Source organism: Muntiacus reevesi, chromosome 2, assembly GCF_963930625.1.
Source record: "Muntiacus reevesi chromosome 2, mMunRee1.1, whole genome shotgun sequence".
NCBI lineage: Eukaryota > Metazoa > Chordata > Mammalia > Artiodactyla > Cervidae > Muntiacus > Muntiacus reevesi.
Window position 1 is genome coordinate 103,909,509 of NC_089250.1, and position 27,925 is coordinate 103,937,433.

Here is a 27,925-nt window from a genome sequence, read left to right on the forward strand (position 1 = left end):
TTCTGTACTGTGGTTATTTTTTAAATGTAGATATATATTTTAATAATTTAACTCTTGGTTTATTTCCTCAGGTGGGAACTGATTAAAATCGATTTTGAAATAGAACATAAAATTTTAGTGAAAACTATATGTCAAATATTGTGCCGTCTGTGATGTAAGTGACCCTGGAAACAAGGTTCCACACTCCCCTGACCATATGTTGCTTTCCTTCATGTTTTTAAATCTTGCTTCCAGTGGAGCCACTGATCTACAGTATTTTACTAGTGTATTATATGTTGGGAAGTTCTTACTGAGTGGATTCTTTTGAATATAGTGTTTACAGTACTCAAAAATTGGAACTTCCCTGAAGGTCCAATGGTTAAGACTTTGCCTTCCAATGCAGGGGTGTGAGTTCAATCCCTGGTAGGGATTCACATGCCCTAGGGCCAAGAAACCAAAACATGAAACAGGCAATATTGCAACAAATTCAATAAAGACTTTAAAAATGGTTCACATCAAGTCATATCTTCTTTAAAATGCTCAAAATAATGCTTAAAAATGTTTTTTAAAATTGACTTTAAATTATTGACTTGAAGGAGGATATTTAAGCTTGCCATAATCAAGTACACTTTTCATATACCATTTCATCAAATTCGTACATAGCTGGGAGGCAAATACCAAGGCAACTATTCTTCTCTTCCATCTTCTAGGTAGAGAAACTGAGGCACAGTTGTCAAACTGTTAGGTCAGTGGTAGAACAGGACCCAGAGCCCTGGTTTCCAAGACACTTACACATGTTCCCTGAACCTCTGCAGTCTTCTGCAGTTTTACGACAATTACCTCCAAACCCCATAAACGCTGCTCTGTCTAACACAGATTTGTTTTCCTATAATACTGTCATCACAGTTGTGGCTGTTAATCCTTCTAAGTGTCACTGAAATCAGAGCTGTGTTCAGACTGTCTTTTACAACTCAGACAGGGAGCAATTAGAACCCTGTAAAAATGATACCAAGTCAGCACACAGTCTGTCTGATTTTTCCTTTATGGTTACTCTGTAGGGAGATTCATGCTAATCCATTGCCCAATTCAAGGGAAAGTAAGGTTTTTCTCTTATCTGAACTGTGAGTACATGTAAACATGAACTTCCATGAGTGGAGTGCTATAAATCCAGTAGAACTCTATTAAACCTCCATCAAGAATTAAATTCAAGGCTAACAGCAGGAACTTAGAGTCTCAAAAAGTGTCTCAAGCCTCCCCATCTGAAAAGTGTGACACATGTCAGTGTTCTTCTGACAATTATTATTCTTAGAGTTACTACAGTATGCTAACTACAGAATTGATTTTACACAGCATTGTATGCCAATGAAATGAAATGAAAGCCAAGCTACATAATGCAACTCAGGAAACTAAGGAGCTATCTGAGATGGAATGCTTGCATTAGGTTGGTAGATGTTGATCTGAGGAAGTTTTGAGGCCATATTACAATACTGTTTTGTCCACTGCTGTCTTGGGAAACAACAGTGAAAACGTTATGAAGAATTGTCTAAATGTATTGTGGCCCACTGATGAAGCGAAGAAGAAAACTTGTTTAGAAAAAGTGGAAAACAATCATAAAGAAACATGAGTACTGACAGCTGTCCATACCTGCATTCTAGGTACATGGAAATCAAGATGATCTATTTTTTTACTCCCACATTAGTTTTAGACATTTAATGTCTTATTTCAACTTTCATCTTTGACCTCACTTCTCTGGAAGCCTCCCCATCTCTTTATTCTGATCCTCCCTCCCATTTTTCAAATGAAAATTTTAAAAAGTGTGGCTCCCAGATACTCCCCTGTATGACAAAAAGAAAAAAAAAAATAAGTACCTAATTCTTGCTCTGCCTTTTTTCCCTCTAATCTCCTTCTTCTCTAAGTTCCTTAGTCATTTCTTCTATTTAAATCTTACTTCTTTCATCTCTTACCATGAATTCTTTATGAAAATTCTCCCTTGAGCACAAATAATCTTGCCATCTGTTTCTTTTCTAATAAGAGTACCATGTGTCACTGGCCTTACATTATTCACCGTGGGCATGGTAGGACCCTGAGTGATGGAATAGTGACGTGTCGCCATGTCATCTGCTGTGAGTTCACCCGGGATGTACTAGTCACAAGCTCCCTGATAGCTGGAGTTGGGGGAGGAGGGTCTTGCTCACTGCTGTACCCCTGTTGTGTCTGGCCCAGAGTAGGTGCCCAGGGAATATCTGTTGAATTAAGTCACAACTCTGAGATTTATATTAGTTTCACAGAGGATAATGAAACTTTTGACCAAGGAGAAAATTTTGGATTTGTTGCATCTCTATAGAAAATATCTCACTTGACTACAGGGATTCTGATTATACCTAATTATAGATACTATCCACCATGATAATAATCTATTTTAATCATCTGACTGCTGCTGCTGCTGCTAAGTTGCTTCAGTCGTGTCCGACTCTGTGCGACCCCCTAGGCGGCAGCCCACCAGGCTCCCCCGTCCCTGGGATTCTCCAGGCAATAACACTGGAGTGGGTTGCCATTTCCTTCTCCAATGCATGAAAGTGAAAAGTGAAAGTGAAGTCGCTCAGTCGTGGACCCCATGGACTGCAGCCTACCAGGCTCCTCTGTCCATGGGATTGTCCAGCCAAGAGTACTGGAGTGGGTTGCCATTGCCTTCTCTGAATCAACTGACTAAGAAGATGAAAACTTTAAAAAATGGCAAAGTTAAGCAAAGCTCTAGCATTAACTGAAGCTTTACGGGTAAATCTGTGAATCATTTAGTGATTATTTATTCTTAAAGACAAAATTTGGATTTAAAGTATTTTTAAATACTTTAAAAGGAGGTCTACCTCCTCCACAGTAGAGTCTGTTTTATAGAATGCTATACCCCCAGTGCCTATTATAGTATTCTAAGAATCTGGCAGGAAGGACAGGGCGGGGGGCTATGAAGCCTGGTTATTTCTATTGAAGGTGGCATGTAGTATTAGATACATGGTAAAAGAAGACACCCTCTGTGTATGTTAAAGTTTATCTAGGAATCTTTGATCTGCTGCCCATACTGTGGGCTGTCCCAGGAACGAAGGAGAAAACTTACTCTAACACATACAACCTCCTTTAGCACACACTGTACCCAGAGTTGGTTGGGAGCCCTTTGAGCAGGCACTTCCAGCTGGTTTGATCCTACTTGATTATTTGCCCCAAAGCCCAGACTCAGAACCCAGCTCAGGGCACTGTGTCAGATCATGCTCCATGTTTTCAAAATCTGGAACCTTGGCAATGCTGTATCTGATTGGGGTATGTCATGACACTGTGGTTCTCAGCAGAAGGGAAGTACTCTCCACCACTCTGACAGTTTGAAGGAAATTTCTGCAGATGTGTCCTGGAAACCAAATGCCTCAAGTTGTCAAACTATTGGCATTAAAAGGATTATCTTCAAAGAAAAAAAAAAAAAAAGAACCTATATTTTCAAGTGGCATATTCTTCTGAAGTAATTTTTTAGCTTTTCACTTTCTTTCAGAGAGCAACTGAAATTCTGTACAATTCATTTTCACTTAAGGTCTTTAAGATAAGCCTGGAAAGGATGGGCCATATGTCATTGACTTGCTGGGCACACAGACCAGATTTACACAGAAAAACATTCTCTCCTTTGAGCACAGACATCACCTACAAGCAGACTTCACAGAAACTTCTGTTTCTACTCACAAAGGGGACAAAGCAAGGGAAAATGGAGAACGCAGCACAAATCCAGTCCTGGAAATTCAAAGTGCACGGCCACCCACAGTGCATCAGTAGTACCACCTTTGTGAGAACAGTGCAGAGAGCACATTCAAATTTAACTTAAACATATTGCTTATTTGCAAATGTCCTTAGAAAACTTGAATCTCATCGGTCACAATTTGGAATGACAACCTTGATTTATGTATAAGAGGAGTAGTTATTCCTGGGATAACCAACTCTCAGGAGCAAAGCACCCCTCCCCCCCTCAAAAAAACCCTACACTTATTCCTGCTTTGTACATGGTGTGCATCTTTGTAAACATCCCAGTTGTAAAGATATGCTGCAAGTACTCAAAGCCTTATCTATCACCCATTTGTTCCTGAAGTATACACATAATCATAACTTACCACCATGCACAATACTTGTTTGGAAAAATTAGTTCATACTTTCAATATGGAAAGCCAGGAACTGATGAGCCCTCACTCATCATGTGGTAGGAGAAGCTGCAGAGAAGCTTCTTTGACTTGGATCAAGGACTCCACTAAAATAGTGGCTACAGGTGGTGTGGAATGGATTGGGAATCTGGGGACTTAAACAAAACAAGATGAGCTGCCATAGAACCTAAGACCTCTTGCCACCCTCACAAAAAGCCTGGGTTTTCCTGAACTCCAGGATCTCATGTGAGTTTTGCAAACTATGAGAATCATTCATTTGACTATTATTTTTAAAATAATAAAGCAACTTAGTAACAACCTCACATAGTAAGAGAATAAAATAACTCGTTGGTTTTATTCCTAAGCATTCAAAAAATAAACATATCTGTTAAAAGGAAAAATACCTGTTTAGGAGCATGAATGCAATTCAACAAAGATGAAAAATGTACTCCTCGTGGGATTTTTAAATTGTCAAGAATAGGAAATATTTCAAATTTGTAAGATTAGTTAATGTATTTATGGAAAATATGTTCATTATATAGTATTAGGGAGAATAGTTTGAAATTGCTGATATTATACCACTTTTAATCCTGAAAAAATGGCAATTTCATATGGTTCAAACTAATAGGTAGATAGCTGGAAGTTTTAAGTATTAACTTAAAAAAAAACTCCCAAAATGTAGAAAATAGTCATAATACTTTTAAACTAAATTAGGTTTCAAATTAGAAGTGAATAGTCTTTTACTTTAATTGGTTTGAGTTATCTGATAAAAAATGAATACACTTCACTGGAGATTCATAATTTTTTTTCTGCCCTGAAAGAACTGCTGTAGATTTATTTTGTTTACCCAGTCTAAGATGAGGCTGAGAAGAAAGATTTAAAATTGGTTCTGAGAAATTAAAACCAAGAAATATTTGGTTTCTGTGTTTCCGAAGTGCCAATTCTACACAAATTCAGGCAGTGATATATATAAAACAATAACTAGAAGACATGAGTGATGTGATTTAATAGCTTGAGATTACATCTCATGAGTCCTGAACTCAATTATTCTGCCTATGACTAGGGGCAGATGCAAATCAGCCTGGTGCTCCCAAATTCTCTTCAGGGGCATCCTAGTATCATCTGCATGGAACCCACCCAAATCATAAAATCACGGTTAACTAGAGTCACAAGTTTAACCAAAGGTCTCACCCTCACCCCAGGCACCTGCCTCTGGATTCCTCAAAGATACAGTAGTGCAGGAACAAATGACAGCCTCCATGTCATTCACGTATTCTTCCATTCTTTGGGTACTCAAGGAGCACCTGCCATGAGACAGGCACTCACTATTATATGTACTGTTGACATCGTGGAAAGCAAGACAAACAAGAATTCTGCTCTTTGGATGCTAACATGCTTAGAGATATTCAATCATTGAATCAATAAACAAACAAGCAAGAGTAATGCTGGAGGGACTTCCCTGGTGGTCCAGTGACTAAGACACTGTGATCCCAATGCAGGGGGCCCAGGTTCTGATCCCTGGTCAGGGAACTGGATCCCTCGTGCCACAGCTAAGACCTGGTGCAGCCAAATAAATAAAAATAAATATTTTTAAAGTTTTTTTTAAAAAGGAATAGTACTGGATAGCAAGAAATGCTCTGTAGAGAATTACAATAGGGAGTTACTTTAGATGAAATGCCTGGGAAGGCTGTTTTACAGAGGTGACATTTAAGCTTGATAGAACAGGGCAGGAGAGGGAGTGACAGGAATCCAGGATAAGTTCTAGATTTAAGTTAACTTGGTGCACTCAAAGCATGGTCTGAAACCTATGCCAATTTGCAAGCTGTCATCTCTCCACCTTGAGATAACTATGGAAATTGAGAGTAACCAATAAGAAATTTCTATAGCATTTGACAGAGAAATTTTATGTCTATCAAACATAATTTGGCATGCTTTTAATTTTTCATTTTTCTAGTAATTCATTTTTATTTTACAAGAAGAACAGGTTGAAAAATACCAATTTTTAAAATTTTGTTTTCACCATAGCTAATGTGAGAAACACCAGTTTAACTACTTAACCAAGTGGATGAATAGTAGTGCCAGTTCCTAAAATGGGAAAGAGCAGGGTTGGAGTATATTCTCTGGGGAACAGAAATCAAGTGTGTATCACTTGGACCAGGCTACGTTTGAAGTGCCCATGGGGTACCCAAGTCATGATACAGAATAAATTGGTGGGTTTATGACTTTCATGATATAGAGTAGATCATTGGGTATATGAGTTCTGGAGAGAGACCAGACTGAGAGACATGGATTTGGAGTCATCAGCATACAGAAGGCAGGTGAAGCTGTGAGACTGGATGAGACAATCTAGGACAGAGAAGGAAGAGCTAGCAACGGAAACTGATAGGGAACAGCTAGAGAAAGGGAAGGAAAACCAATCCAGTGTCATGGAAATCAACAACAACAAAGAAATGCTTTAGAAAGGAGAAAGTAAGGACTTCTTTAGTAGTCCAGAGGTTAAGACTTCTTGTTCCCAATGCAGGGGGCTGGGTTTGATTCCTGGTCAAGGAACTAGCTCCCACATACCACAACAAAGATCAAAGATCCTGCCTGCTGCAACTAAGACCTGGCATAGCCAAATAAATAAATAATTTTTTTTTAATGGTGAAAGTAGCCATCTGTGTTAATGCTGCTCAGAAGTCAGGTAAGGCAAGAACAGATAAGTGACAACTGGATTTGGCAAATAAGAAGACCCTGACAGCAGCAATCTCAGCAGAACTGTGAGAACACAAACTTAATTGGAGTGTGCTAGTGAAAGAAAAGGTGACAAGGGAATGAGGCTATAAGAGAGAAAATTATCTCAAATAGTTTTGTTGTGAGGGCCACAGAGATACTGTGAAGGCAAGCATGGGGTCAATGGAGATTTATGAAGACAAGTTTTCTGATGGCAAAACCCAGTAGAGACAGGAAGTTGGTGATAAAGGCAAGTACTAAAATGCAATTTCAGAATAATTTTGCCAAAACACCATATAGACAGTTCTATATATCAAGACGGACACTTTTAGTAGCTATGGAAATTACATTCCATCTTCATTCCAATCCCTACAAGATTCTACTGGGATTCCATGATGAAGGTGAGGAATCAGAACATTTTGGGATTGCAGTAGAGACCCAAATCCCTTTAGTGCTCCATGGTGAGGAAGTGGAAATAGAAAATGCCTGGTTTATGGAGGTTCCATGATATGAACCTAACATTTGAATCTTAAAAAGTTTCATCCTCAAATTATACTGATGAACATGTTCTTCCTCACCCATAGAAACTGACATTAAAACATGTTTGCCATTTTGACAGGAGTACAAAATTTCAAGCTTTGAGCAGAGGCTGATGAATGAAATAGAGTTTCGCTTGGAACGCACCCCTGTTGATGAATCAGACGATGAAATCCAACATGATGAGATCCCCACGGGCAAGTGTATAGCTCCCATCTTTGACAAAAGACTCAAGCACTTCCGGGTCACCGAAGGCTCTCCAGTGACATTCACCTGCAAAATTGTTGGGATACCTGTCCCAAAGGTAGGGGAAGATGAACAGTCTTCTCAGTCACTCAGTCAACCAACAGTGCAAATCTATAGACTCAGTGCCCTCAAGAAAGCCTTATCAGACTCTACTGAAATATCTATACAGAGAATAAAAACCAATACCAGAAAATTAACAAAGGCCAGATAATCTGACTACAAAGATACAATCAGGAATAGAATCATTAAATAGGCAGAAAACAAATCAGATTACTTATGGGCATGTTAAAATTTTTGTAAAAGTTGAAAATAAATTTTGTTAGTCATGATCCTCTTTTTGGGGTTATTGATCCTCTCAACTATCAAATTCACCAATCTGATACTTTTCTTTCTATTTAACAACTACTGAATATCCACAGCCAACCTGTTCTACAAAGCGAGCTATTTTTGTATCATTACTATTAGGTTGGTAAATGCAGAAAATGTCATATTGTTACCACTGACTGGTGAAAAATCTTATGAGTCACCAGATTTTCTGGCAGTCAGCTGAGAGAGGATTTACACCCGATATGTCTACAGCAGGGAATCTCTTCACTCTGCTTTCACAAACATTAACATGGCTTTAGCATGTATGGTTTGGTAACCAGGAAATGCAGAGAAGGTCAACTGCTACCGTACTTTAACTCACCTGTCTTTCAGAGATTCCCCTTGAAACATGTAGAACTTAACATGAAAACTATGTAGATTTAAATTTTAGTCAGATGAGGAATTCAGCAAGTGAATCCTGGCCTCATTCCACTTGATATAACACACCATACTAGCCTTTCAAGTAAGGTCAGCTATTCTAGGCCCTGAGATCTGGAACTTCAGGCAGGAAAAGTTTCAAGCTATCCCAGTTTTCATTATTTTGCCTCTAAAGACCCGCCTGGCCCTTAGGGTGGCTTTTTAATTATAAAGTACAATAAAAATAATCAAAAGCTTTCTCTCCATCCTAAATTATTTGTAATTTTTTACTTAAATATTCTGTATGTACAAGTGGAGGAGCATCTTATACTGTTATTATAATGCGCCTGATAATTTTTCTCTGTTTTGTAAAGGATGGGTTACTAGTTGTAGAGATGGCAATCCATCCAGGCCTTATCCTACTCCTTATATCATGATCCTCTAAAGATGTACAGAACCGTGCATATACTCCTTGTCTATTTTTCATTTCAGGTTTACTGGTTCAAAGACGGGAAGCAGATTTCAAAGAGAAATGAGCACTTCAAAATGAAGCGAGAAGGAGACGGGACATGTTCTCTGCACATTGACTCCACCACCAGTGACGACGACGGCAACTATACCATCATGGCCGCCAACCCCCAGGTGGAGACGCAGGGTTCCACGCTGCGCCGCCTTCTGAGGAAGGAGCAGTTGATATCATTGTGGATAAACCTTGAGAAGTGCAAGTTACTAAGGATTGCTGAGGAAAATGAATGAGGAGCACTGAGACTGTGTGTAACTAGAACACAGGATCACAATTTACAAGACTAGTCAGCCCGCTAGTCAGAATGGGTCACTCGACTCCTCAGCCTTTGTCAAAGGACATTAGTACTATCTATTCCCTAACTATATGCCTCAGACCTCTAGAGTAAATCTTGTGTTTATCAACTCATTGACTCTCTTAAAGAGTCAATAAATTATTCTATCACAGAATGATTTGCTATTTTTAGTTCTTTAGAGAATAAGCAAATTACTTGTGAATAGCCCTCACTCATAAAATTTTTTCTTCTTTTTTTGGTAAAAGATGGAAAGTCATAATATTTCAATTTCCTTTTCTGAAGAGATCAGGACTTAAAATCCCCCTTAAAAACATGGCAAAATATGTATAAATATAGCTGATTCACATTGTTGTATAGCACAAAGTAACACAACATTGTAAAGCAATTATACTCCAATAAATAAATAAGTATAAAACTGAAAAAAAAAATGGCAGAATAAATATTTCCAACTACTATGAGAATAGGAGGTACAGAACTATAATTTCTACTCTCACAAACTCCTATAAAAATGTTAGTTTTGAAGATAATCTCTACTGAGGAAAGCATAAAAATACTTGACCATGATCTCTGCATGTGCCTGCAAATAATATTAAGTGCATAAGAACTCAATTTTTTTACATTTGTGTCTGTTCATTTTCAGCTTAAAAATCAAGGTCATCACAATATTCTTAAAAATCCTTTCCCCTGAAATATTAACAGCAGTTTAAAGAGTTACATTGTTTTTATTCCCTCTCCAAAAAACTCATAATAGTCAAAAGCTAATAACATTTTGATCCATAAAAATGTATATATATATTGAAAAAGTAGGGAGTTCTTTTTATTTTAATCTTCATTTTCTGTTTCTCAGGGGAGAATCAGCTGTTCTGGCCACTTGATGGTACAAGGTTTGCCCATCCGAAGTCGACTAACAGCTGCTGGTCAGTCTCACAGGTAAAACAGTAAGAATCTCCCTTCTCCAGCCCCTCCCAAGCATCCACCTGCTGTAATGAGCACTGAAGTATTGGGCCTATAAACTGTCACCTAAAGTGTAGTTCTCCACCTGAAATATTGGCACCACTTGGGAGCTTGTTGCAAATGCAGAATACCAAGCCCCACCCGGACCTATTGATCAGCATGTACATTTTACTAAGATCCCCAGGTGATTCACAAGGGTATTAAATTTGAGAAGTATTGGTTCACAGCACATTTTTAATGTTCAAAATTTGTAACCATCAGTAGCACCTGTGCATATAATATATAAATCAGACTGAACTAAGTTAACTTTTCTTTAAAAAACAGAAACTGTTAATGAGTATGTGTATACTAATAAAAGATTTTTGTTGTTATTATCTCCAACATAACAATTGTCTCCAACATAGCAACTAACTTTCCTCCTCTCTGACTTTATTAATGTTAAGAAGAGAGAGCCTGGCTTTCTCTTGAGTCCTATGGTGCCACAAAGTCTTAGCAAAGCATTTCATAGTTGCTGACATGCATGAATTAAATTAGACTTACCAAAGGAACAAAAATAGTGACCTACGTTTCAGATACAGTATTTCACTACCGTTACAACTATACCTTCTTCTTTATTTTTTTTTTTTTTCCCCTTCTTCAGGAACAGCTGTTACTGTTGATCAGTCTTAATCAGTTCAGGTTCATGATCATCTTTGATGGTCTGGCAGAATTTATAAGCCAGGTTACATTTTATTACTCAGAGACACAGGGACTGCAGCTGCCTCGTTCTGAGTAATAAACAGGACTCCTCTTTTGGCTCTCATTGGAGGTTCAGATTGAATACTGATTTATTTGTTCATTTTGAAACTTTTGAACAACTGGTCAAACCCAAGGCAAGGGGAGCTGAGTCACTTAACCCAGAAACCCAGAATGACTTCACAGAGAAAAAAGCTAAAGCCTGCTTATTTAATTACAGATCTCACAATATAATCTTACAGTGGATGAGATACTTAATACTTTCTTTTTTCACATCAGCTCCACACTATTACTTATTATTTCTTTATGGTCCAGCAACCCCTACCGCTATCCCCCAAAGAAATCTTTCTCCAAGCCCTATAGCCATGCCTAAATGCCTATACTGTCACATGTTTATGAGTTGGTTTCTACTGTTTAATGCCTGAACACGCCTGCTGTTTCAGAGGAAGGTCCCGAGTGCAAGAAAGAGACAAAGAGCCCCTACAGGAACGCTTTTTCCGACCACATTTCCTGCAGGCTCCTGGGGATATGGTGGCTCACGAGGGGCGCCTCTGTCGCCTGGACTGTAAGGTAGCCTGTAGCGCCACCTGTTCATATTTTGTATTTATTTGTTTGTATGCACCTATTTTTGTTTGTATTTGTTTTATAGTTGGTTTTGGGGTGTTTTTGTTTTGGTTTTGGTGAACGGGGACTGAGGAACAAAGAGAGAAAGAGATCACTTTTTTCCACCCATAAGGTTCTTTTGGAGCATTTAATACCAGATGAAAGTATTTCATAAAACCTTTTAAGTGATTATATCTAAATAAAAACTACACTGATATCATATCAAGTTTACTCTATGTTTGTAAAAGACAACCAAAGAGGTGATGTAGTTCAGACATCTTCCGTATGGTACCTGAAAAGTCTTTATTACCATAAAGACATAAGGATGATTCTTACATCCTTGAAATGAACTGCTATGAGGTACAGCCTTTGAAAAAATTATAGTCACTGGCTCCAAAGCAGTTTATGAAAACAGAATCTGGTTTCTAATACTAGCCTACATCCATCACCTTTAACTAGTCTATAATAAATTCTAACTCTTCCACCAGAAACTGGGTTCAGTTGAACGGCATGGATAGTTCTCAATATGAACAGAAACTTAAGTTCTCCTTCTGCCCCAACACTGCAGAATGCTATGGTGATTAAGATGCAAATTAGTAAAGGTTGAAGGTTAAGTATTTATAGAATCCACTCCTCTAGGTGGATCTTGCCCTCAAATTAGTTACCTAAATAATATTTGGGATGGACTGTTAATTTCTTCCACCCTAAATCCTGAAAGAAACCCATCCTGGGTCCACTCCCCAGAGATTCTGATTTAATGTAGTAAATGGGCGTCAGGATTTCCAAATATTCCATGTGTTATGACACACACCAGCTTTGGGAACAGTGGTTTAACGTCTGCCCCTGTCTTGGCTATCTCTTGGTCGTTAGGTATGTAAGCAATATATTCTCTCTGAAACTGACACTATAGGCCTATTTTATCTGTCTATTTAGCTTTTTAATTCTTATTCATTTTAATCTAGTATAAAATAACTACCTGAATTGGGGTCCAAATGCTATACAGTTTAAATTCACACACCCATCCATCCAGATCCCTCTTGTCCTGACGCCCCTGTGGAGAGGTTTCTCACCACTGACATTCCCTCGCTATCTATGTGATGCCAGATCAGGATAAAGAAGTCAGCCACCAAATAAATCTGCTTGTCATCAGTCTGTCATTTGCCTCAGCTGTCCTCTTGTTTATTAGGTGAGTGGCTTACCGCCCCCGGAGCTGACGTGGCTGCTCAATGGCCAGCCTGTCCTCCCCGACGCCTCCCACAAGATGCTGGTCAGGGAGACCGGAGTCCACTCTCTGCTCATTGACCCGCTCACTCAACGCGATGCGGGGACCTACACCTGCGTTGCTACCAACAAAACTGGGCAGAATTCCTTTAGCTTGGAGCTCACTGTAGTAGGTAAGGTTTGCTGCTGGGACCCCTAAACATGACTCCCTCCAAAGCTACTGCCCACATATGCAGAGCTTCTGACGTAATTCCTTCGTCCTTTGCCCCACCGAGCCTCATCTGTTTCCTCTTCTCTGTAGTAAGGGCCATGTTTCCTACATTGCTCTCGAAAACATATCAGTAAGCCAAAATCATAATGTGGTACCTTGTGTATATCATGCTTGCAATAAATGATAGTCAATTAATTACTAATTGACTATCACTAAATTCAGGTCACTTGTCCTACAGTTCATCACTCCAGGGTCTCCCTCTACCCCAAGCTTCTATGCCTTTGCATTAATGGTCCCTTTACATGGGATGCCCTTCTTTGCCTAGCAACCTCCTACTCATTCTCTAAGACGTATTTCAGATGCTACCACAAAGGCACAGCGGACCCAGCAGGCACATCCTCCTCTATGCCCAGAGCACTCAGTAAAGGAGAGACCCTTTCAGCACTCGTGGCTTCTGTGTAACTGTTTTCTCTTTGCCTCCCTGAAGAGGCTATGAGCCACTGAGGCCACAGAAGCTTGTTCTTCTGTGCATCCCTGATGTCTGACTCAGTGCCTGGAACATGGAAGGCATTCAATCAATAACTAAACAAATGAACCCTTACCTTACAAGATGATGTCAACAAACACTAATGCCTACAGTCATCGTGCCCTGGGAGGTGTCAGCCCCTTGGGGTGTTAACCCAGCTAGAATTAGCTTTCAGAATGAATGAATTCTCCCGCTGAACTTTCTCCTGCTAGCTCCCTTGCATGGCCCCTGAAAGAAATCAGGATGGCATCAGAATGTTAACCTTCTCTCTAGGCTAGTAGCTGTTTCCTCTATATTATCTTCTTTTTTTCCACTCTTAATCCCCTCTCCCAACAGAGTAGCAAAAGCTCATTCTGCGAGGATACACTGATTGCTGCTTTTACTTTTTTCCCACTGTTTTGCTAAAGTATGGCCTCTGGAACCCTGAGCTAGGAGATGTCTTTGTCTTAATTGATTCTACTGGGAAAAAAAAAATACCTCCTTAGGAAACATAATTTGTGGTGTGTCTTTTAAAAAAAAAAGTATACATCTTTCAATTTTTATGGAGCAATAAAATTTCTCAAGGTAAAAAATTGAGGGAAAATCAATATAACTTCTACAAAATAACCTCCTCTAAAAAAGAAAACAAAATATATTTAGTACATAAAATATATCATTTTTCAGCATTTACTACTGAGTAATAAAAGAAACTCCCTTAATTCCGCACCTACCATTTGCATCCCACATGTGTTACCCAAATCCTTGAGCATTGTCTCTCAAAATATAGACAGAAAAAATAAAATAAAATTTTTAAATTTTTAAAAAGGCAGAGGCAGTTTTCTCATTTCTTTTTAAAATCATTTTTGGAGCTTTTACCAAGGCAGCGATCTTCACTAAGAAGCTTGAGAAGTGTTATAAAGAGGTAAGGTGGGTGGATGCTCACTCAGATTCCAGAACTGTCCTGAATTTGAGGCATGGAGCACAAGGCACTTACTATTCAAACTAGCATGGCTCTTCTCTCATTCAGCCAAAGAAGTAAAGAAAGCACCTGTAATCCTGGAGAAACTGCAGAACAGTGGTGTTCCAGAAGGCCACCCTGTGAGACTGGAGTGCCGGGTGATAGGCATGCCTCCACCCGTGTTCTACTGGAAGAAAGACAATGAGACCATCCCTTTCACCAGAGAGAGGATCAGGTACAGCCTCCACACTTGGTCAAGTTCAGCAAAGCTCATCAGGCCACCCAATAAGTCTTCAGCCTTTTGAATCTGGCTCCTTTCACTTGGCATAATGCATTTGCTTTATCCATGTAACTGTGCTTATCAAGAATTTATTCCTTTTTGTTGCTGAGGGTTAGTCCATTGTACAATGTCCCACCATTTAAAAACATTATTATTATTATTATTATTTTGCACCACATGGCATGCAGGATCTTAGTTCTCTGACCAGGGATTAAACCCATGCCCCCTGCAGTGAACATGTGGAGTCTTAATCACTGGACCACCAGGGAAGTCTCTAAAACCTTAAGTTTTATGCTTAAAAAGGTTTGAGGGATTTATAAAGATCTTGCATGTTTTTGTCATGTGTCTTTTTGTCATGTGTCATGTCATGAGTCATATTAGTACCCAGACAAAATCTTTTGACTGTAAAAAGCTAAAATAAAATAAGGCAAAAAAAAAAAAAAAGCAAAACAAAACATTATGGCAATACTCCTTTTCCATCTGTCACTACATGCCTGTTTTTAAAGTAAATTTAAGGATCCAGGTTCTCTAAATGGGTGCCTTGTTTAATTTCCCCTGAGGTGAAGTGAAGTGAAAGTTGTTCTGTCGTGTCTGACACTTTACGGCGCCATGGGCTGTAACTTGCCAGGCTCCTCTGTCCATGGCATTCTCCTGGCCAGGATACTGGAGTGGGCAGTCTTTCCCTTCTCCAGGGATCTTCCCAACCCCGGGATCGAGCCCAGGTCTCCCGCATTGCAGGCAGATTCTTTACCGGCTGAGCCACCAGGGAAGCCCCAGTTCCCCCAACCATCCTTAATTCTTTGCCGTTTTGTTTTTATGCAAGAGCAGCTTGTACACAGAAACCACCACTGAGAAATGATTATTACCGAGAATTATTTCTTCACAGTAAACTAAATTTGTCCTAAAGGATATTGGCTTTTACAGAATTTTGGCATCTAAAAAGTCTAATATAAAAAGGTCAGGATTTTCCTCTGGTAAAACGTAAGCAAGAACAGAGAATATTCTTGAGTTAACACTTCAGTGTAAATTAACAAAACATGTTAAACCCAGCCTGAAATTCTGGTATAATTATGCAGGATTGCACTACACAGTCAAGGTTAAGAACTACAGATGTAGAGAAACCAGAAGGAAAGGACATGCAGATTTACTCCTGAATTGAGCTGAGTTAAATGCTGCACCTGCCCAGTTGGTTATATTAAGAAACACTCCCTCCACCCTAAAGACTACACACAAAACTATTAGAACTAATGAACCATATATTTTAAATGTACAACCAACAAGGTCCTACTATATAGCACAAGAAATTCTGCTCAATGTTATGTGGCAGCTTGGATAGGAGGCAAGTTTGGAGGGGCCGAGTCCCTTTGTCATTCCCCTGAAACTATCTCAGTGTTGTCTGATAACTGGCTCTGGTGGTGATTTAGTCACTAAGTTGTGTTTGACTCTTGCGACCCCACAGACTGTAGCCTGCCAGGCTCCTCTGTCCATGGGATTTTCCAGGCAAGAGTACTGGAGTGGGTTGCCATTTTCTTCTCCAAGGGATCTTCCCAACTCAGGTATCAAGCCTAGGTCAACTCAGCCACCAGGGAAGCCCCAATACAAAATATAAAGCTTAAAAAAAAATCCTCCCCCTGCAAAAGAACTGATGAATGAATTCAGCAAAGCAGCAGGATACAGAACTAACACACAGAAATATGTTGCATTTCTTTACACTAACAAAGAAATATCCGAAAGAGAAAGTTTTTTTAAAAATCCCTTTTAAAATCACATCAAGATAAAATACTGAGGAATAAACCTGACCGAGGAAGTCAAGGACTTATATGCTCAGAACATTGATAAAGGAAATTGAAGACGCTTCAAAGAAATGGAAAGGTATCACATGCTTTTGGATATCCTTGAGTGGTTCTGGCACAAAAACAGATATACATGGATCAGTGGAACAGAATAGAGAACCCAGAAAGCCACACACCTAGAGTAAATTAATCTTTGACGAAGGAGGCAAGAATATACAATGGAGAAAAGACAGTCTTTTCAGCAAGTGTTGGGAAAGCTGGGCAGTTGAATGTAAACCAATGAAGTTAGAATACTCCCTCACACCACACACAAAAATAAATCTGAAATGAATTAAAGATTTAAATATAAAACATGGCACCATAAAACTCCCATAAGAGAACATAGGCTAAGCATTCTCTGACATAAATCATAGCAATGTTTTCTTAGGTCAGTCTCCCAGGGCAACAGAAATAAGAGCAAATAAAAACAAATAGGACCTAATCAAACTTATAAGCTTTTGCACAGCAAAGGAAGTTATAGACAAAATGAAAAGACAATCCACAGAATGAGAGAAAATATTTGCAAACAGCATAACCAATAAAGGCTTAATTTCCAAAATATGCAAGCAGCTTATACAGCTCAATATCAAAACAAACAACTGAACCAAAACCCAGGCAGAAGACCGAAATGAACATTTCTCCAAAAAACATATCCAAATAGCCATCAGTCACATGAAAAGATGTTCAACATTGCTAAGTATGAAAGAAATGCAAATCAAAACTACAGTGAGGTACCTACACCTATCACCTCACACCAGTCAGAATGGCCATCATCAAAAAGTCTACAAGTAATAGGAACTTTCTGGTGGTCTAGTGGTTAAGACTCTGTGTTTCCACTGCACGGGGGCACAGGTTTGATTCCAGGTCAGGGAAGCTCTGCATGCCACAAGGTACCCAGCCAAAGAAAGTCTACAAATTATAAATGCTAGAGAGGGTGTGGAGAAAAGGGAACCCTCCTATGCTGCTGGTGGCAATGTAAATTGGTGCAGCCACTATGGAGAAACCACTAGGGAGGACAGTAGGGAGATGCCTTTAAACATCAAAAGCAGACTTACCATATGATCCAGCAATCCCACTCCTGGGCATATATCCAGAAAAGAGGAAAACTAATTTGAAGCACTGCAGCACTACCTACAAAAATCAAGATGTGGAAGCAACTTAAGTGTCCATATATATGTATATATATAGATACATACATACATATACATATAGTGGAATATTACTCAGACATAAGAAGAATGAAATAATGCCATTTGTAGTAACATGGATGGGCCTAGAGATTACCATACTAGATGAAGTAAGTCAAACAAAGAAATGTTATATGATATTACTTACATGTGGAATCTAAGAAAAAATTATATGTGAACTTATTTACAAAATAGGAAAAGATCCACAGACATAGGAAAAAACTTAAGGTTACTGAAGGGAAAAGGGTGAGGGGAGGGATAAACTAGGATTTTAGGATTAACTACTATATAAAAAAATGAGTTTCTGGGAACTCTAAACTCCCTCCAGATACAATGTAATATACTCATTCTTTTCTCCAGCATGCACCAGGACACAACTGGTTATGTCTGCCTCCTCATTCAGCCAGCCAAGAAATCAGATGCTGGATGGTACACGCTGTCAGCCAAGAATGAAGCTGGCATCGTGTCCTGCACTGCCAGGCTGGATATATACGGTAGGTATAATGGCATCGGTTGATCTATGCGACAGGCAGCTTAAAAATCTTTTTTTTTTTCTTTTAGGATTGGTGTAGTATGTTTTCATAAATGAGTTAATTGGTTTTTAAGATATGGATTTCTTAAGTCATTTTATTCTACTCACCTCAGGGCTTTTGTACACTCTTCCATTTCACTATAAGGTTAACCTTCTTCCAAAACAGGTTTTTTTCTGTACTTCTAATAAGAGGAATTACAGCTACGTCAGAGCATACATGGGCTTGTACTTATGATCACCCAGCATCTTTATGCCATCCCCTTGCTGCCATGGGTCACCCACAGGAACCCCCCTCCCCATGCCTGTAATTCCCCAGTCATAACTCCACATGGCAGAATTTTCCAGACCCTATTCATTTATTAATTCTTCCACAAATATTTATTACTCTCATCTCACAATCAGATTAATAACTGAGACCTGTCCTGAGAGTCGCTCAGTTGTGTCCAACTCTTTGCGACCCCGTGGACTATACAGTCCATGGAATTCTCCAGGCCAGAATACTGGAGTGGGTAGCCTTTCCCTTCTCCAGAGTATCTTCCCAACCCAGGGATGGAACCCAGGTCTCCTGCATTGCAGGTAGATTCTTTACCAGCTGAGCCACAAGGGAAACTTTCACTCTTAGATAGTCCCAAACCCATGAGATTATTGTAATTGTCGTTACCCTCCTTTAAATGCCAAAGAAACACAGAGACTCAGAGAGGTTAAGTGACTACAGCTGGAAAGCAAATTCAGATTTTTTACATCATTCCTTCGAGTCATGTTTCTAAATATTTAACAAATTAATCTTTACTAATGTATTTGTGTACTCTACTATTCTCCTCTATAATTTTGACATTAACTGGCATTTTAAAGACATATTTCTTAACCCAAAAGAGTAATCCTTTTTTTTCTTTAAAAAACCTAATTGGTTGGCTTAATATTCCTTACTGATTTAATATGATGAACCAGAATAACAAAGAAGAAAAAGTAACTCTGCCTAGAACCTGGGGCCCCTGCTACTTAGAGGCGCACACCAGATGCATTCCCCTTTTTTTGGCACCACATATGAGTCCTGGCCTGCCATTTTCCCTCAATCTCATATTTAGAGGAAATACATAGCTTTCTGGTTATTCTCTCTTATCTGTCGACTTGAAATTCAGTGTGAAGGAAGCTAACTCTAAGGTACCTTCCCCTGGAAGCGTCCGGAGAAAGAGAAGCCAGTGATGTGTTTCTTAATCTAAGCTAATGCCTTAACCATTTCACCCACCTCACCATGTCGGAAGGAGACAAGTCCCCAACCAAGAAACTCCTACCAATAAGCCCTGAAACCGATGACACTTGTCCCGATCCTGCTCTTCCATGGCGGAGCCCCCACTTCAGTTCATCCCAGCTCACGTCTCCCAGGCTCTGGTCCTGATTCCACAGCTCCAAAAACGGGAGGCGCTGTTACGTCGGTTGGGACCCAGGAGTGGGCGAAGGGATGGAGGACTAAGGCTGAAATCAATCCACTTCAGCCCCCACAACCTGCCCGAGGAACCGGGACAGCGGGCATCCCTCCTCGCCCGCAAAGAAAGGCTTCTAAGAGTAGCTCCTGTCAGGTTAAGATGCCGAGAGAGCCGAGGAAAAGCTAAGAGGCAGAGGGGGCTGCAGCGAGGGGCTTGACTAGTTCACAGTTGCTTCGTCGAGTGCCTGCTCTCTTGCAGAATCGCTATTTTGTCCTGTTTTGTAGCTTTCCAAATTTGATTTTAATCAGTTCACTGAGAGGCATTTAGACCCCGAAAAACTAATTCGAAATAATGAAATCAACAAAGAACTCATTTATAACTGGGAATGCTGCAAGCATCCATAATTCCCCAGGACCCGGAGCATCAATGTTTTCCACCTGGTGTTGCGCGTTCGCCACCGCCAGGCTCTTGGAAACCTGATGAGAGGGCTGCTTGGTAATTTCTCAATCAGAGGCAACACCCAGGACTGAGCACTTGGATGGATACTTCATTCAGGACATGTTCAAGCCTAAAGATCCTGTCTGCTGAAACCAGGATCTCCCTTGGACAGTGTTTGGTGAACATGGAAATTCTAACACATTCCCTTTTGTCCCCCAATCCTGGTTGATTGCATATGTTACTTTTCAGTCTTCTGGCTGTAACTAACTAGAACATGATTAGGGCAGTAGGTAGGTAAGTAAGGGTGATTAGAATGAGCAGTAAGTACTGGTCAGAGGTCTGGATTCATCTTTTGGCTTATATTTCCACAGATATCTCATCTTCTCCTTCTGAGGAGCCCTCCCTTGAGAGCCTACAAGTCTCTCTACACCCACACCCCACCCCAGCCCCCGTAGACTCCACACTAGGTCAGTGATGCTAAGTCAGGAGACAATTTTGAGATATCACCCTCATCACCCACTCTTCCTTCTTATAGTCCCAGATTTTGCTGGATTAGAATCATGGGGGTTGGTATTACAGAATCAAGAGATCACGAGCCCAATTTCCCTATTCCCAGCAGGACAGGAGAGATTTTTTTTCTTTTTTTTCTTTTTTTTTTTTTACAAATGAGGCATTTCAGACCCAACTATTCATATATTTCAACGATTTACCAAGATCCCACACAAAGTGTTGGCATGAGGACAGAACGCACCCTTGCTGACTGTATTCTTTTGATTGTAACACATGGTTTGGTCCATTTTCCAGCTCAGTGGCATCACCAGATCCCACCACCCATGACCGTCCGGCCCAGTGGCAGTCGCTATGGATCCCTCACCAGTAAAGGACTTGACATTTTCTCTGCTTTCTCCTCCATGGAAAGCACGATGGTGTATTCCTGCTCTTCTCGGAGTGTAGTGGAGAGTGACGAACTTTAAGGATGTCTGGGTGCCTGCTGTGTAAGGGGGCAAACTGTGGAGGGGGAAGGAGGACACGCCAGATAAGGTGGTTTCCAAGCAACTGGATTTGAGTAAGTTTCCACGCTGCCGGACCTGTGGCAAGGAGAGCTTTGAGTAAGTCACCTAGGAACTCCTGCAGTCTCAGCTTGGGGAGAGATTGAGGGCTGTACCTTTTAAGATTCCAACAAAATGAGAAGATAATATGGATGAACCAAAGATATAACGCAGCTGCTGTCCACTGCTTTGGGAAAAAGTTAGCATGATCCTCTGCCCCCTGCTGTGTTAGGGGTGTTCAGGCCCTCCTAAGAGCAATGAGGGGCCAGATGCTTGGGCTGAAAGCAGTTAGACAGTAGTGACCTTAGGTATCCTAACTCACCAAACAATGCGAAGGGAAAAGGCAAGGGGTGGGGGGAGGTGGTGTCCATCACCTTTCACTGATTGCATTCATAGCAGAAGTTTTGGATTCATTAAATCAGCTTCTCCTTAGCACTAGGAGACTGTGCCATACAACTCACATACGTAGAGAAGCACTTTTGATGTGCTTATCCTGGGTGTATTGAGCCACATGATAAAGTGCCAAAATGTGCCTGAGATACCAAAAAAAAAAAAAAAAAATTCACCGAATGCTCAATTTTGCACAGTGCACTTATTCTATAGCCAAAATAGGGACCCACCAGCCTGCCGGCACCATTTTCTTTTGAATATGATGGTGAGTGGTTTTTCTCTCTGAATATATATGTAGATTCTATAACTAAAGGGTTGTTAATAAACCAACCAGAAGGAAGTCTTTTGCGGGGTCACTTTTAAAACTACTAGCTTCAGTTGCCACTTGCAAAACTATGCAGGCATCACCATCATCTGCCCATAGAATAATGACTCTCCTGTTTCTCCCCTCGCCCCCCAAAGTCTGCGCATCTATGAAGCAATGAGAAAGGAAAAAATGCAAACAAGGAGAGGAAGTGATGAGAGAATGGTTTTTGTTGTTTCATTTACCCGAGCAAAGCAGTGGTTGTGGAAGGAGAGGTCTTTAATGGTTGTGAACTGCTTTGAAAATCATTAGCCAAATTGCATTTTCTATTCAGAAAATACTATGTTAACTGAAGAAGTGGGAGGGAAAAGGAATGTGCCTCTTTATTCTAACTCACCAATTCAAAATTTGCCTCTCCACCTAAGGAATTTTTAGACTTACATTCACTGTGATAGCCCAGTGCCTAGAAGACTGCTTAGCACAAAATAGGCCTTTGATAAATATTCGTTGGATGAACGAATCTTACATTAGAGAAATCTACAGTGCATGAACCAGTCAAAATGTTGCCCTATGGATGGTCGTCATGGCACAGTCTGCTCCAGATTCACTAGGGAAATTAATGGGAGTATCTATTACCAACTCCTGTGCTCAAGTCTTTGGTGTTTTCTGAGCCAGACACCCTCAGCTGGCATCTTACTCAAGTGAACAAATAGTAATTGCTTAGAAAGGTTTGAAATTTTCTTCACTTTAAAGCAAAGATTTCCAGTATAAAAATAAATTCATTCACTCAAAAAATACTTTGTGTGTCTACTCTGTATAAGATGCTATGCTAGAGATTGTGGGCCATACACAAATATGATAAGACACAGTCCCTCCCTGCAGAAAGCTTAGAATCTAGCGGGAGAGGTAAGATAAAAGGCATGTTAAGTTCTGCTCTTTGGGGCAAAAATCCTTTTGTCAAAGGGAATTTTCTAGTGCTTTTCATCCTACATTTTTCATGACTCTAAAAATTATCTTAATTATTTTCAATCTTTATTTCTAAATAAATACCATCCTTAAGAAATAAAGATCTCAGCCAGTTGTTTAGCAGAATTATTAGATTTTTTTCCCTTTCTTATGTATATGGGAACAATAGTAAAGGTATAGGCAACTGTAATGACTTAGAATGCATTCCATACAGAATGCATCTTAGAATATATTGTTTCCATATTGGCTTCTATTATCAAATCTGTTTATGACCAAAGAGAACTTTCTAACCTCAGGATTGCTTCTCCACAGTTGGACACCCAACCTCCTCATCACATCTATTAATGTAAACTCTAGACAGTTCTCCCATGAGAGGATATAGTCTTCATTTCTGGGTACATGTCTTAGCTTTCTGAGTATTTTAGGATAAATATTCTATTTCGCCACTAGATGGCACTGTTAAACCTCAACTATTACAAGCTTTAAAATTCCTAGAATTTTAACTTTTGGATTCTGTTACAGCAAAGTTTCTCAACCCCGACACTGTTGACACCTGGGGCTGGATAACTAGCTGTTGTGGGGGACTACTCTGCTCACTGCAGGATCTTTAGCAGCATCCTTGGCTTCTACCCACTGGATGTCAGGAGAGCAGCCACTCCCCAAGTTGTGGCCGCCTAAAACGTCCTCAGATGTTGCCTTGTGTTACCTGGGAGGCAGGATCCCCTTTCTTAAGAACTACTGTGTTGAACAAATCCAAATTCTACTGGAATTCGTTACAATAAGGAATACTTATATAAGAAATTTCAGTTCTGCTGAGTAAGTTTGGACTCAACGTATCCAAAATCAGATTCATGGTCTTCCCTTTCATAAACAGTTCATTCATCATCCTAGTCTAGTTATTTCTATTAGTGGCACCATCACAGTCCTAGTAATCCAAATGGAGTAATTAAGTCAGTTTTTTGCTTCTTCTATCTAATCAATTGACAAATCATATTAACTCTCTTATTATTTCTTTTATATTCAGGCCTTCCTTTCATCCCCCTTGTGGTTCCCAGCTCAGACTTTCATTATTTTCTTAATTTCCCTCAAGACTTCTGACTTTACCCATGATATGAGACTTCTAACTGGTCTTCCTGCCTCTAGTCCTGGTTTTTATCCCCACTCAAGTCTAGCCCAGATCTCAGCATCAGCTCATTCTTCCTAAAGTACTGTTTCATTTGGGCTTCCCAGGTGGCTCACTGGTAAAGAATCTACCAGCCAATGCAGGAGACACAGGTTCAATCCCTGAGTCAGGAAGATCCCCTGGAGAAGGGAATGGCAGTCCCCGCCAGCATTCTTGCCTGGGAAATCCCATGGACAAAGAAGTCTGGTGGGCCGCATCCCATGGAGTCACAGAGAGTTGGACAAAACTTAGCATGCACTGCTTCATTCATATCATTCCTCTAATTCTCAAACCCCAAGTGATTCCCTGGAGCCAATCCAGGCCAGCTGTTCTGCCCATGCTGTTCAAGCCTTGCTCCAATATGATCCCAAAGCTTTTCATCCATTACTCAGAAAACACACCCAGTGCACCAGTAAAATTAACACAGGCCCCTGCTTTCCACCCATATGGCTCTTTTCTGCCTCCACCTGGAATGCTTTCTCCCCAATCCCTATCTATGAATATCTTACCTATTGCTTAAAGGCCATTTCAAAGGCTACTTTACTGCCTCTATGAAATATTTTCCTGGTGTCCCCCCAACCACCCAGTAAAATACAGTTGACTTTATTTGAAATCCTATAGCAAATTTCTTGAGTCTGGAATAAGAGATTATTTTGCATAGAACTTTGTATAAAACACAGCTTCTACATACCTGCCTGTCTCTCCCCTTGCACTAGCCCAGTCTTGCCTGCACTAGATTCTAGCTACTTGTTGGTATGGACTGTGTCAAAAGTTTGCCATGGCAAAATGTTGCCTTATACAGAGTAGGCACTTAGTAAATATTTATTGATCTAAACTGAACTTTAAAATTCTATGTAAGTCAGTATGTTTCTATATAAAATGAAGTGAGTCTACAGCAGTGGTTCTCAACCTTGACTGCATGTTAGAATCTCCTGGGGAGCTTTAAAAAAAATCCCAAAATGTCCTTCCCTGGAGGTTCAGTGGCGAAGACTCCAAGCTCCCAGTGCAGGCAGCAGGGGTTTGATCCCTGATCAGGGAACTAGATCCCACAAGCCTCAACTAACACCCAGTGCAGTCAAATAAATAAATATTTGAAAAAATAAATTCCAATATCCAAGCCACCACCCCAATCAGTAAATCATGAGTTCTGGGGTTCTGGCATAGGAAGCAGTATTTTTAAAGCTTCCCAGGTGATTCCAGTGAGCAAGTGAAATTGAGAAAAGTCATTTTTACCATGGTTTGATCCCAGAACTTACCCTAGAAGGTTGGAAGGGATGCAAATAGCATAGGCCATGGTGCTGCTGTCAGTGAAGGATGCACTTCCTCCCTTTTGCACGTGCAATGCCTGCCTGGAAAGCAGAAGAAAACATGCAGTTGGGCCTCATTAGACCCCACTATCTTGCACTACACTCGTTGGACATGTGGCATTCATGAAGCCCCAAATCTGCAAAAATGGAGCAGGGAGAGGGAAAGTTGGGACAATTCTTCTGGCCCTTTCTTCAAAAAGCTATGCAGATCCCATAAGCTCCCTTCTAACCAAACAAGTGAAGGGCTTTTCCTAATTTGGTGAGTCATGGAAATGGGGGTCAGAAGGAAAATGGAGAAAGAAAACACACCATTAAACCTAAACTGCCAAGCAACTAATAAAAAAAGACTACTTCCTCCTCCATTTTTGTGTCCATGATACGTCCAGGCTACACTATGTTCCTTTCTACATTTACCCCCCATTCTGTGTTTCTCTCCAAGATGCCCTGTGCCCCTGTTCTATAACACCCCAGGCTGTAACCCACTCCTCCTTTCCCTTTCCCAGTATGCTTCGTGCTCCACAATGACCTAACTGCTGCCCCCATGTATCTTGGCTTGGTGTTCAAAAGAAACCAGTCCAAACTGAATAAATCTTGAATGCCTGAGGGTCTTTTAAATTCATGGGGGTGCTGTACCTTTAAAAGCAGTTGCTTTCTTACTCCCATCAACTTCTAATATTAATAGAAATGCTGGCAAAAGGGAAAAAAATCAGGCTGGGAGGGAAGGTCTTAAAAACTGGATCCTACACCCAAATTATTCTGGTTGATCACAGACTCCTCCCGTCCTCTTCGTCCCCAAAACTCCCAAAACTCCCCCAAAACCTTTCAAACTGAGATCCTGGCCTGAGTCTGTGAGTATATGGGCTATGTATAATTTGGTTGTAAACTCAAAGGCAAATTTACTCATAATGACCTTTATTCAAGGTCTCTTCCCAGGTAACCTGGACTCAAAGCATTTCCACTGATGCTCGAGTTGAAAATCCCTGTGCCTCACCAGGAAGATGAACATTGTAATAGAGCTTGTTGAAGTCCTTTTCACCACTAATTGCCTTGCCTTGTTTTAAGTGGATCAATATTTCAGAAAGTTAATTACTGAAGCATTGCTGGAAGAATGCCTAGCATCTTCTAAACTTTGACAATGCAGCGGTCATCAGTATGCTAAAAAAAAAGTTGCTACTACCATATTTTTTAAAAATCTGTGCGATGCAAAAAAAATGCATATTTGCTAAAAATATGTTTGCCTCTTTTTTCTAATTATATTAGTTAGCATACTTGGTGTTGTAGAACCATAAACATGCTATTTTTTTGTTAATATGTAAATAATGGCCACTTCAAACGCAATAGCCTTGAAATTGCAAGAAATAGAGAAAGAACTCACTTCTCAATCCTCTGAGAATTGTGCCATAAATGCTGAGAGTAAGCATAAAGAAAATGGCTGTACTGTAGAGGCATATTCGCTAATTTGCTAGAAGATTTAACATACAAGTGAGTAGAAAATGTTCCCCTAATGATAAAAATTAAAATATTTCAACATTATTTGACAATAAATATTTGAAGGTTGAAGTACATAAACATTTTTCTTTAAAATGCAGAAAATAGTGCTAGTTCCCAGGTTTATCAATTGCTTTTTAATGATTAAGTTGATTTTTTAATATACAAATATTCAATACTTAAAAGTGATTTTTTAAAGTTATTCAATTGTATACATTATTCAAATTTTAAAAAGTTACCACATATGCTATAACCTGGTCAGATATCCCTAGAGGAACAGAAAGGTAACTGGGTTTTAGTCTTCCTAAAACATCCAGTAAACCCAATAATTCTCTCATAGAATGTTTTTTACTTTCTAAGATAAAAATTCATTGTACCTCCTAACTGAAAATCGAGACACATTAAAATGAGACTTAAAGATGTGAACGATGGGGTGGGAGAGTTGACCAGTTTTAACTGGAAATTAATGAAGTTATAAGTATAGTTTTCTTACAATAAGAAGTACTTTCGTACCCACTAAGGAACATGAATGATTTTCACATAGTATGATAAGAAGGAATTGTTTGATGTTCCAAAATTCCAAAGGATTTTGATATTCCGAAGAACTTGATATTTCTACACAGATTCAGCGAGTTACCTGCAAACTGGAGGCAGATTCTTGTAATTTCTCCACAATTAATGGTTTTTAAAGTACTTGTTTTTAAAGTACTTTTTTGGTTATTGAAATCATAATAGAAAAACTATTATAGTAAACATTAAAATGTGTGAAGTATATAAACTGTATATTTTGCCTCTATTACTAGAAAGCAATGAATGGATCTTGACTTTTATTCCTTTCCTCTGCATCATGCATGCTGGGCATTCTTTGGAACTGAAAACCAGTGTCCACTTAGGCCAAAATGTTTCTGAGCAGTTACTGTGTCTTTTTCCACAAAGCATATGGTACCATATCTCGGTAGACCACATCATCTCCATGACACACGTTGCTGTTTTCTAGTTGTGCTTTCTTGAAGATTTGCTGGGGATTGTGTTTTGCTTGGAAACTTTGCAATTAGAAAAAAAAGAAAAATTTAAAACCAGTATTTCATTCAACCTGGATGGTACCAGTATTTAGTTCAAACTGGATGTTTTAAAAACCAATTTAGAGGATGTGATGGACTGTTTCTTTATTCATTAAATAAAATTTTATTTATTCTCA

The 27,925-nt window shown here is 39.7% G+C and overlaps 1 protein-coding gene across 2 annotated transcripts in view; it reads left to right on the forward strand.

Moving 5' to 3' along the window:
• MYPN (myopalladin) overlaps positions 1-27,925 on the forward strand; it is an 88,811-nt gene extending 60,886 nt beyond the window's left edge. For both annotated transcript variants that reach the window (XM_065922436.1, XM_065922434.1), the window contains 8 exons: positions 7,477-7,698; positions 8,856-9,005; positions 10,029-10,111; positions 11,314-11,440; positions 12,660-12,867; positions 14,438-14,603; positions 18,028-18,161; positions 20,866-27,925. In XM_065922436.1, coding sequence (XP_065778508.1) covers positions 7,477-7,698; positions 8,856-9,005; positions 10,029-10,111; positions 11,314-11,440; positions 12,660-12,867; positions 14,438-14,603; positions 18,028-18,161; positions 20,866-21,035 — 1,260 coding nt within the window. In that variant the 3' untranslated portion in view covers positions 21,036-27,925. The remainder of the gene's footprint in view (positions 1-7,476; positions 7,699-8,855; positions 9,006-10,028; positions 10,112-11,313; positions 11,441-12,659; positions 12,868-14,437; positions 14,604-18,027; positions 18,162-20,865) is intronic.